General features: G+C 44.7%; 1 protein-coding gene across 5 annotated transcripts in view; it reads left to right on the plus strand.

Annotated features, from left to right (window-relative positions):
- Positions 1 to 9,753, plus strand: part of FLI1 (Fli-1 proto-oncogene, ETS transcription factor) — a 130,380-nt gene extending 120,627 nt beyond the window's left edge. For all 5 annotated transcript variants that reach the window (XM_045483447.1, XM_045483448.1, XM_045483451.1 and 2 more), the window contains 4 exons: positions 2,776 to 2,841; positions 4,499 to 4,558; positions 6,466 to 6,513; positions 7,752 to 9,753. In XM_045483447.1, the coding sequence (XP_045339403.1) occupies positions 2,776 to 2,841; positions 4,499 to 4,558; positions 6,466 to 6,513; positions 7,752 to 8,281 (704 nt within the window). In that variant the 3' untranslated portion in view covers positions 8,282 to 9,753. The remainder of the gene's footprint in view (positions 1 to 2,775; positions 2,842 to 4,498; positions 4,559 to 6,465; positions 6,514 to 7,751) is intronic.
- The last annotated feature ends 2,059 nt before the right edge of the window (positions 9,754 to 11,812 follow it).

Raw genomic sequence — 11,812 nt, forward strand, 5'->3', positions numbered from 1 at the left:
AGAATCGCCTCCTTCCCCAGGTGCTCCCATCCATCCCACACCTCCCCACAAGCTCCATTCTCCACCACACCCTTTTTCATGGTGGTGCCACACACCCACAATCTCACTTGGCTGGCTGCTGTCACCACGGCCTTGAACGTGGTGACTGCTCCCTCTCTTCTCCCCAGAGAGGTCTCACTCAAGTCAGACGGCCCCAGTTACACTCACCTCTCCCTCCTTAACCGCCAGTGGACCCTAATATCGCCACCACTCCTTTGACACGTGGCCTGTATTTCCCCGCCATCTTGCTCGTCTCCTCCTATTTCAATATGCAGGGATGGGGAACTTGTTCCATATTACTTCACATCCAGGCTCTGGCCACGCACGGAATACAATGCAGGACAGACTCCCAGTTACGACTGTCCCTTGAACAACACGAGGGCTCCGCACTGTCCGAAACCAGTGTCTAACTTCCGACTGTTCAAAAGCTTAACTGCGAATAGTCTACTGTTGACCAGAAGCCTTACCATTCGCATGAAACAGTCGCTTAACACATGGTTTGTACGTTATGTCTCTTATATGCTGTATTCTTACAATGAAGTAAGCTAGAGAAAAGAAAATATTAAGGAAACCACAAGAAAGAGAGAATATGTGTATAGTACGATACCGGAAACGATCCATGTATAAGTGGACCTGTGCAGTCCAAGTGTTGTTCCAGAGTCAGCTGTAAGTTGCTGGAGGCCTGACCAGCATTTGGTCTCCGCCCCCCACCCCCGCCCCCACCCCCAAAGAGAAATCTTGAAGAATCTCGCCTTTCCTTCTGCTTCCTGGCACTGCACACGCTCTGTGGGCACCTGCAAGACATCCCAGAAAATGCTCATGAGCTCCCCACCTCATTCCAGGCTTGTAAACAAGTTGGGATTTTGGTTTGGTTTTGCTTTGTTTTGTTTTTAGGCAAGAGGAAGAATCCGTTGTCAGGAGGAATTGTGGGGTGGCAGGGGTGGGGGGGCTGCCAAATAAAAATAAAAACAGACGACTTCAGCAGGTTGAGCTTTGTCTCTCTTTTGTCCCCTTCTCTGTCCTTTATCCCCATCCCCATCTTTCTCACTTTCTGTTTTGCTTTTCATGCCAGCTGCTACAGATGGGAATTTAAAAACTGGGCTGGCTCTGCCAGAGCCAGGCAGAATGTGCATCCACACGTGGGTTTTGCCACAAGAAACCGGTCCTTGTCTTTTGGTTCTTCTTAGCCATGACCGATGCGAACAAGCAGTCGACTGAGCCCATCCATCTTCTCGGTTCTTATTTTAATTTGTTCAAGAGGCTCCGAAGGGGTGGAGGAGGATGGTTTGGGTCTCACCCCTGCCAGGCTGTTGTTTGATGAGGTTTTGCTTCATTTGTTCGGGTGGCTTTTACGGGGTTTTTTGTTGTTGTTCATGGAAAGACTTTGAAAGTCCTAATTCTGAATCCTTAAGGTCTTCTGCTGTTCCTGTTCAATATCGCAATGGGGATCCCCTCATTGAGAAAGGAAGAGAAGAAGCTTCCAGCCAGTTAGTTATGCAAGGTCTGAACATGGTTATGGAGGCTTGTGGACTCTTTGGGGAAAGTGGTGAGGACCACAAAAGGTTCCGGCTCAATGGAATGCTCCCCAGGGCAACCTGGGAGCAAGGCTTTAGGCCCTTTCAGGCGGGAAGCATTTCTCCATGTCCTCATTTCTTGGTCCTGCCCCCTTTTCAGCCACACCTCTGGCCTCCTCCCCTTCTCTGTGGTCATCGGGCCCAGGCTTCTCCACTACTCTTGGAAAAGCATGGAGAGTCTGTAATGTGCTGACACCCCTGAGCCATTGCCACTGGCATCAGCGTGCTGATGCCAGGAGCTGGAATCGGCCTTTAGGAACACCATGGGCCCTTGTGGAGGGCATTGGACATGGCCCATCTCTTCAGAGCTGCTTAAAGGACCTTGTTATACAACTGTAGACAAGTTTTTTCTTTCTAAACTTGTATTAATTTATATGCGTACAAAGATTTATAAGCTACCTCACACACGTTATCTCGTTTGATTATCACCTGCCTCCGTTCAGGCCACTGCAACAAAGTCCCATAGACGGAGTGGCTTATAAATCATAGGTATTTATTTACTATGTGTCTAGAGGCTCAAGTCCGAGATTAAGGTGCCAGCAGGGCGGGGTTCTGGTGAGAGTTTTCGTCTGGATTAGAGACCGTTGACTTCTCGTATCCTCATGTAACCAGAAGAAAACAAGCCAGCTCTCCGGCCTCTTCTTATAAGGGCACTGACCCCACTCCTGAGCGCTCCAGCCTCATGACCCAATTATCCCCCAAACCTGCACTTCCTAGTGTCACCACATCACATAGGGGATGAGATATCCACATGTGAATATGGGGGCCAGTGGGGGAGGGGGAACACAGACCTGCAGTTCCCAACATTACCCTAATTCCTTAAGGTAGATAAATCGTGTACATGTTCCTGTCTGTCCATGTTAGAGAAGGTTGACGCTTGGGGAAGCCTAATGATTCATTCAAGGTCCCACAACAAATGGCGGCAGGGACAGAACTGGAACCAATCCTCTGACTTCACATTCAGGATTTTTCCTGTTCCTTCAGCTTTCAGTCAGTATTCATGTTCCTTCCCACCCATACCCTCGCTTCCGGAACTTAGTCAGGCTGACGAAGGCATTGCTGACTAAATTGAATTTCTCCTGATCGCTAAAAGAGAATCCTCGTGCCACCTTTCTGCAAAGCAGGAGATGCTGACATATCTCTCCCTGTTGTTTTTCATCAGACCCTTCTTACGACTCAGTCAGGAGAGGAGGATGGGGCAATAACATGAATTCTGGCCTCAACAAAAGTAAGTAAATGTCACGCTACTATTTGGAGGAAAACATTTTTTCTACAAACAGGGGGGTGGAGAACAGGACGATGAGATAGAGCAGGACGGGGTGAACATTTGTTGTCCTGCTTTGGGGGAGGACATCCAAATGAACTGCCAATTTAAGGCCTGCTGGTGATATCTGCTCCTTGAAAGACGGTATGGGATTTTCATTCAGACCCTTCTGTTTTGTTGCATCGCATTTGGTTTCAGAATTTTTGAAGTGCGAAGCCTTCTCAGGACTGGGTTCTATGAATGCAAGGTCCCTGGATTTGGACCCAGTCACTTACGTCATAATGGCCCTTCGTGACTTTCCTCCTCTGAGTGTTGGAACTTAATCGCACCAACATCCCTGTCCTGGTGTCATGAGTGGCTGAGGTGGAGGGTAGTCTTAGGAGGAGATGGCAGGGCTCTGACACATCAATCTGTGCTCAAGTCTGACCCAAAAAATCTCCCATTAAGGGAGTAGGGATAAAAAATGACTATAAACTCCTAACCAGAAGGGGTCCACCTTGCTACCTGTAGGAAGCGAAGGGTCAAGCATATGAATCAGTGGTGAAGAGACTTCTTTCAGGAAGGGGTTAAGATGACCAACTGATGCCCAAGCAATAACCAGGATTCCTTTCAATGCAATTTTCCTTTCAAACAATTCATTGTTTGTTTATTCTCGGCCCAAGACTTGGCACTCTCGGGTCCACAAAGATGAACCAGACCCAGGCCAATCTGTCAGGCTGGGGAGAGGGGTTACACACACACACAGTTCTTTCCATCTGGGTGATATCAGGGAAGGACTGTGGGCCTGGAACCACTTGAGTTGGCTCTCAAAAGAGGGGCAGGATTTGGACCTGCAGAGATGGGGAAGACAGACCCTCCTTGGAGAGATGGGGGCCAGGGAAAGATGGCAAGGTTGACGTGTCTGGGAGTCAGTGAGGACTCCAGGTTCCTGGAGTTTAGGATGCACAAAGGGAAGCGTTCTGGAAAGGGAAGGAAGGGGCACAAAGGGTAGTATGACGGTAGACCTTCATTCTTTAGTCGGTGAAGACTCACCAAGGCATCTCAGCGGTGGAGTGAAATGGTTTCGGAAGATTGAGCCAGCGAAATATCGTATGATGGACCAGTGGGAAGAAGGGGAGTAGTGAGGAAAGAGACAGAGTAAGCCAGAAGCTGTGCAAGAAGCAGCTCAGATGGAGAAGCTATGGCAGCAGTGGAAAGGCTGTATGTGAGAGGTTCCGTGAGGGGAGCTCACGAAACATGGAAGCACGACGCGCCTGTGACCCATTAAGGACCTCTAAGTTTCCTCTTTAAAAATGCAGTTCACAGTGGCAACACCATTAGACATGCTGTGCTGTATGTTTATTGTTGTTTATCATTGTCTCTCCATTAAAATGGTAAGTTCTGGTAAGTTCTACCAGAACTGCTGGTTCATTGCTGAATCTCTAGCCCCAAGAATACTGCCAGCACCAGTAGATTCCAGATAAATATTTAGAAACTAAAATGAATAAGTGAGTAGGGAGTGAGAGGATGAACAAATGAATGACAAAGCACATTTGTGTTCCTTGTGGAGGGCATTTAACAAGACGTTCTTCTTCCCTCACACAGAGTGACCCCACTTACCGTATTTCTTTCCCTGCCGCAGGCCCCCCACTTGCAGGAGCACAAGCAATGAGTAAGAATACTGAACAAAGGCCCCAACCAGGTACCTGTCCGTGATCGGTAATCTCTCCTTTGCTCCTTATCCAACCATTGGTTCTGTGTGGTCAACTGAGGAGGGCTGAGACAATAGACAGTGTGTGTCTTCGGTTTTCTCTTTCCGAGAGGGTCTGTATTTGACTCGCTGTAATCGCTCTGTGAATTACAAGTAGCAGGCCCTAGAACAGGTAAACACTCATGGACTATGGGAGATAGAACAAATGTAAAGATTAAAAGATCCAACGCCTCATGTTGTAAAATAAAGAAACTGAGGCCCAGAGAGGTCAAGTCATTTGCCAAAAACCACCCAGCTGGTTTATGAGACAACTAGAGCTGTAGCCTCAGACTCCCAAGCTGCTGTCCAAACCTTTGAGGTTTCACACAACTTGTCTTCTGAAATGACCCCATCCCGTAATGGGTCAGCTTAACAAATTAGGCAGGGGAACTTCTAAAACAAAGGACTTGGGAGACTCTTGGAATGAAACTAGGTCTATAACATCCTTCTATTACATTTGTCTTTTGATTACCTCACCTCTACTTGAATATTTATATAAGTAACGAGTTCACTGTTTCGGTAGGCTCCTTTCCACTATTTGAGCCAAAGTCGCCCTCCTTCTAACTGCCATCAAGCTTTCTAGTTTGCTCTCTGGAAAGCTTTCCCCCTGTTCTGTAGGAAGGGCCTTCCTATATCTGAAGACAGCTGTTGTGTCCACTCCCAAACCTCTGCGTCTTCTCTGTGTGACACAGCTGAGAGTAAGTTCTGGACAAGTCACTTGCTTCGGGACAGATAAATACTGTTTCCCATCTCTACCAAAGGCAGAGCAATAGAGAATTAACCTACATTTCATCAGGAAGGTTAAGAAAGAGCCTGCTGACTCTGAAATACAAACCAAACAGGATTTGACACAGTGGATTTAAAGAATTCTCAACAATAACAAAATTAGACATTACCTGCCAAAAATAGTTTGGTTGTCATACTGTGTACCTACGACACATATATGTGGATGCAAGAGGGTAGACGAGGTAGCTTTGAAGACTCTTCAAGTTAATTCATGATTGTAAGCAGAAACCTAAAGATCATGTTGATTTTCTCAAAATTGCAATTACAATTTGCAAAAATAGCAAAATTGTACCAAACATTTGACAGCTTGGCCAAGTTATGATCCAGCTCTATACCATTTTCTCCCTTGAAAAAAAGGAAGACCAGCCTCACATAACCAGGATCACAAAGGTTCTTTTTAGAATTAAATAATCACGTAAGTTTTACATACACTGAGATATAAAGAATAATCATTTTATAGCTCAAATACAAACTCTGGCCAGTCTTGTCAAATCTGGTACTAGAAGGGAACTAAGGAGTCAAGTAGCACAACGCTTTCATTTTGCACATGAGAAAACCAATACCCGGAGACTGTCCAGTGAATCAGTTAGTCGGCAACATAGCTGGGGCTAGAATCCGGGCTGCCTGATTTCCAGGCACGTGTTTTTAATGCTACATCACAAAAACAGACGTGTGTAGAGAGCTCTTAAAAGACTAAGAATCATTAGACCTTTCTTTAAACCCATTTAACGAGCCATCCTTTACCTTATTCATTAGGACTGAGTATTAGCCAGCTTCTTTCCATATGGTTTCACGATTCTGTTGCCGGTAATGACAAATGTTAGACACCAAATATGAAAATAAAAAAAAAAGATACTGCTGGTATCCTATGTTTCTGTAATTATGGGGATGAAAACTATAACTATGCCCCAGATCTTTGAGGCCTGCATATAAAAGTAGTAAAGTTTTCTGAAATCAGTTTTTTCTATGATACTGAAATAAAAGTATAAACCCCGGGGGTATTCTTATTATTAATGCTGTTGTTTTTATATTTTCAATAACAGTGAAGCTAATTTCCTTTTTTGCTTCCTCAGATCCATATCAGATCCTGGGCCCGACCAGCAGTCGCCTAGCCAACCCCGGTGAGTTTACTTTGGCCTGGAAGGTTTTTCTTTCCAGAAAGTTCCATAGCTTTGTGAGGTCACACAGAGACCTCTGTCCTACGTTCAGACACCTGAGTAGGAAGTTACTTGCACTCCTTCCCTTGAAATGGTCAACATCTGCTTCTCTAGGGTACAAGTGAGAGGTTGGGTGTTGTTATTAGGTTGTTATTAGTTATGTCCGTTAGCTGAGGCTAGTTCGGAAAAACAAATATATTAGCATGCATATATGCATGGAGGTTGAGATTAGTAATAAATGGCACAGGTAGAAATTTTTGTAGGGAAAGAAGGCAGGGTGGGGAAGAAAGACGAGCAATTCCAGTGCGTTCTCAGTTATGGTCCTCCCGGAAGTCACAAGTAAATAGATGTTCCAAAGGCGTATTATTCTTGACTTCAGAAAGTGTTGCAGTTATCCAGCCTTATGAAAGAGATGTGTCCCTGAAAAGTTGTCGATAAAATGACTCTGACAATGTATTTTAAGAGTTCGTTATTAAGAATAGCTCTCAAATGAGTTCCAAACCAAGACCACCAAGTATGTGAGCTAACTGGCAACTTTACAGTAATAAAGCCCGCACCTTCCCATCCCGGGGGACTCCTGTCACCAGTTTCTGCAGGCCCATTCTTTAGTGCCTGGCCCTTCCTGTTTTGGGATAGGAAGCAGGAGCCACCCAGCTCCCTCTCACCTTAGTTTTCTCTCTGCCCCAGCTCTTCTCTGTAAGATTTGGACCTGGGAGCCAAGCACTAGGGCTCTGCTGAGGAACATTCCAGGTCCCTTCAGCCTGATGCCTGGGCCTCACCTTCTGCCTGTGACTCTGGCAGTGGTCTCCTGGCCCCGACTCCCTTTCACACTGACAGGAATACCTGGGGGGACCTCATCCAGTAGACAGAGATGAGAAGAAGAGATTCAAAAATCTTGCCCCAAATCGTACAGCTAGTTCTAAGGAAGCCAGCACCTCATTACCCACAGGGAGTTTTCCCAGTGTGCCTTGGGGCACACTATCTTAAGGTCTAATCTTGCTTATGATGGCAGCCTCAGTGACAAACAGAAAAGCAAGTCAACAATGAAAACAGGGGCTGCCGGAATCAGTAGATTCTGCATGTAAAAGGAAATGAAGGGTTTCTTATGAAGGGCGAGAGGATCCTTGCATTTAGGGACTTGAGCTTCTGGCTCTCCCAGGCTGAGATCCTCTGTTTTCTCCCATCTGCCTCACTGCCTGCAGGAAGCGGGCAGATCCAGCTGTGGCAATTCCTCCTCGAGCTACTCTCCGACAGTGCCAACGCCAGCTGTATCACCTGGGAGGGGACCAACGGGGAATTCAAAATGACGGACCCCGATGAGGTGGCCAGGCGCTGGGGGGAGCGGAAAAGCAAGCCCAACATGAATTATGACAAGCTGAGCCGGGCCCTCAGATACTACTATGATAAAAACATTATGACCAAAGTGCATGGCAAAAGGTATGCCTACAAATTTGACTTCCACGGCATCGCCCAGGCTCTGCAGCCGCATCCGACCGAGTCGTCCATGTACAAGTACCCTTCTGATATCTCCTATATGCCTTCCTACCACGCCCATCAACAGAAGGTGAACTTTGTCCCTCCCCACCCGTCCTCCATGCCTGTCACTTCCTCCAGCTTCTTTGGAGCAGCGTCCCAATACTGGACCTCCCCCACGGGTGGCATTTACCCCAACCCCAACGTCCCCCGCCATCCTAACACCCACGTGCCCTCACACTTAGGCAGCTACTACTAGAAGCTTAATCATCGGTGGCCTTCTACCCGAAGCCCCCATTCCTCACACCTCCTGCGATACTTTGGACTCCAAAGGACGTACGTGGCCTTGAAGAGAAAACAAAACTGGATGTTCTTTCTTGTTGGATAGAACCTTTGTTCTTTAAAAAGACAATCCTTTTTTTTTTTTTTTTTTTTTTTAAATGTTGGTAACTTTTGCTTCCTCTACCTTGAACAAAAAGATGGATCATTTTCTGGGCCAGTACACCAGTTTGGATTCTCAATCTCCTACCATCTTCTGAGTTGAATATTTAGATTACTGGAATGGTTGTATCATGGTTCTAGGAAAGAAACTGTACCTTCTCTTTGTATTTTTATGACCAAAGCAGTTTCTTATCAATACACGGGTCTCATCATGGACCTTGTAGGGTTCAGTATGCTAAAGAATCATGGACTTAACCAGTTATGCTCTGGTTTGAGACTAAGTGAAACTAGAGGCAGGAAGCTTATAATCGTGTTTTAGCAGGACCTAAATCAGTGGATGGCAACTGGAACATGGGTTGTGAAGGCCAGTGAAGTTTTCACCCAACTGGAATTTAAAAGAAAGAACATGTGTGTCGTATTTAAGAAGCCATGGGCATTGCAAAATTTCTCCCAGTGGTCGACATGCACTAGGCCGACCATCCTCTCTAGAAATACTCAAGATATGATCTAAGAAATGTTAATGCAAATGCAGACATTCCTGAAAGACAGAGAATTAAATAGTTTTTTAAAGTAATGACAGTGGGTCCCAGAACTTTGAAAAGTCTTAGGGATTTCTAGACACAAACAGATTCGCAAGCGCTGTGCGTTTGTCAGACCACCAGTCCAGGGTCAACCAATCAGAAGGCAACTTACTGTATAAATTATGCAGAGTTATTTTCCTATATCTCACAGTATTAAAAATAAATAATTAAAAAAGTAAAAAGAATAAATAAACGAGTTGACCTCGGTCACAAATACAATTTTACTATCAAATCGGTCGTTGTTATTTTTTTAAATGTAATTTGTACATCTTTTGTCAATCTGTACATTTGGGCTGTTTGTACGTTTTTATAGCTGGTTTGAAAAAAGCATAATGTGACTATTGCTAAAAAGCAACCAGGACGTTGAAGTCACTGACTTTACTAGGAAGAGAAGCACTGTGCCGTCTTTAACACGTGCGCACAAGCAGGTTAAAGCAATCCATTTAAATCTTTAATGCTTTGGCGATGTGTGTAAATAGCCATAATGCAATAATCACAACTTCGAAAACAACAAACAAACTTTCCCTTGTGGATACAAGGGATGTTCCTGCCTTATATATGCAATATATTTTTTAGATATTAAAATATATATAATTTTGCAAGTAATCATTGACTTTTTTAAGACTATATTAAGTGTTAAGCTGACAACTGTCAATGAAGACTATGTTGTAAAATAATTTGACTAAATAAATTGTGCCTTCTCTCAGAACTAAGGACACTGGTTTCTTATTTACCCCTCAATAGGTCAAAGGGTTTGCCCAGGGTAACTTTTCTGTGGACCTCTTGCACCCGAAAGACTTTTTCACGTGTGCAGCGGAAAGCACAAAATCGATGTGGTTTTTTATTGTTGTTTGTATTAGGGTTCTTCAGAGGCACAGAGCTGATACGATATACGGTATTTGTGGAGATTTACTATGAGGACCTGGCTCACAAAATTATGAAGGCCAACGGGTCCGATGACCTGCTGTGCAAGCTGGAGACACAGGGAAGCCAGCCATGTGCTCTAATCTGAGTCTGAAGGCCTAAGAATCAGGGAAGGCGATGGTATAAATCCCAGTCCACGGGCAGGGAAAACGTCCCACCTCAGGCAGGCAGGCAGGCAGGACACAAAGGAGTGAATTCCTCCTTCCTCTGCCTTTTGCTCTATTCACACCCTCAATGGATGGGATGAAGTCCTCCAGCATTGGGCAAAGCCATCTACTTCACTGAGTCCACAGATAGAAAGCCTAATCTCAGCCAGAAACACTTGCACATGGAAACTCAGAAATAATGTTTAACCTGGGCACCCAGTGGCCCCAGTCAAGTCGATAGCTAAATTAACCTTCACATTATTGATGACGTTTGTGGAAAAATTTTTAAATGTCATTTAAATCTTTCTCCAGCCTAAAAGGGATTTAGAAGATGAAAGCCATGGCCACGGATGATCTGTGTCCAAGAACCAGAACGAAGCTAACTTCAGTCTGTTGCCTCTACTGAGCGCCTCAAACCCAAGTGGCCATCCTCCTGATAGTCTAACAAATAAGATGGCCCAGCTTCCTCCGGTCCCATGACAGGGTCTTATGACCCGAGCATATTGTTAGGGTCTTTTTTCTTTTCAAGGAAGAAACTTGCTTCAAATTGCTTCAGTGTTAGGCAGCTAGTTTTCATTTCTTCTATTTTAGAACGAAAACAAATGAGGCCTGGAAAATCCTTGACGGTATGGGAAATGAGACTCATCGGTATCTATGTAATCTTCCCTGGCTAACACTGAGTACCTTCTAGACAACGTGTCTACCTAAATGAAAGGAGATGTGTCCCAGAACGTTGGTCTCCAAGTTTTCTTTCCAATTTTTTTTAATTGCACTCTACCAGTACAAAAAAAAAATGTTAAGCAAATATTCTCAATATATGAACATTGATTTATGAATCGTACACACCGTCACATTATTATTATTTATATTACGAAACAAAGACAAAACAGGAATTTTTTCAAGAGCAATATAAAAATAAATTAAAACTGAAATTCTAATGTTTTCTTCCTATTTTCTTTGTATTGCATATCTCTTGCTGTCAACACTCAACAAGAAAGGTAGTCATTAGAGGAATGAGTATGTATGTATGTATGGGTTTTCTAGTGACTTCTAAGAAAGGAGAAAATAAAAACTTGGTGTTAGTGATCCAAGCATAGAAAGAGAAATGATAAAGGCCAGGTATGTTTAAGAACACTCGAGCTTGGGGCTTCTGGGTGGCTCAGTCGATTAAGCATCCAACTTCGGCTCAGGTCATGATCTCATGGTTTGAGAGTTCGAGCCCTGAGTCGGGCTCTGTGCTGACAGCATGGAGCCTGGAGCCTGCTTCAGATTCTGTGTCTCCCTCACTCTCTGCCCCTCCCCGCTCATGCTCTGTCTCCCTCTCTCTCTCTCTCTTCTCCTCTCTCTCAAAAATAAATAATAAAAGTTAAGAAAAAAAAAGAGCAGTTTAGCTGGATTCTTTTGCAAATCTCCACCTCAGCCAAGCAATTTTCCATCAGTTTTGCAAAGTAATCATTAGGGAAAATAGAGGCAAGTATTTCTTGCTGCTCTGGGGAAAGCGGGATGCTTAGACCATCAGGAGTTCACCTTTTTAAGAGATTTTCTTCATATGCCCTATTCAAGCACTGGCCTATGTCCATCACCTCTACAAAGTCTCAGAACTTTGGCCAAACCTTGCCTCTTGAATTTGCTCCCCACAATGCTCCCACATTTAGGGAGTCGGTGCCTCCCTGATGGGACTAGGGCACCGTTTTCTCC

The sequence above is a fragment of the Leopardus geoffroyi genome, chromosome D1 (genome assembly GCF_018350155.1).
Source record: "Leopardus geoffroyi isolate Oge1 chromosome D1, O.geoffroyi_Oge1_pat1.0, whole genome shotgun sequence".
Taxonomy (NCBI): Eukaryota; Metazoa; Chordata; class Mammalia; order Carnivora; family Felidae; genus Leopardus; species Leopardus geoffroyi.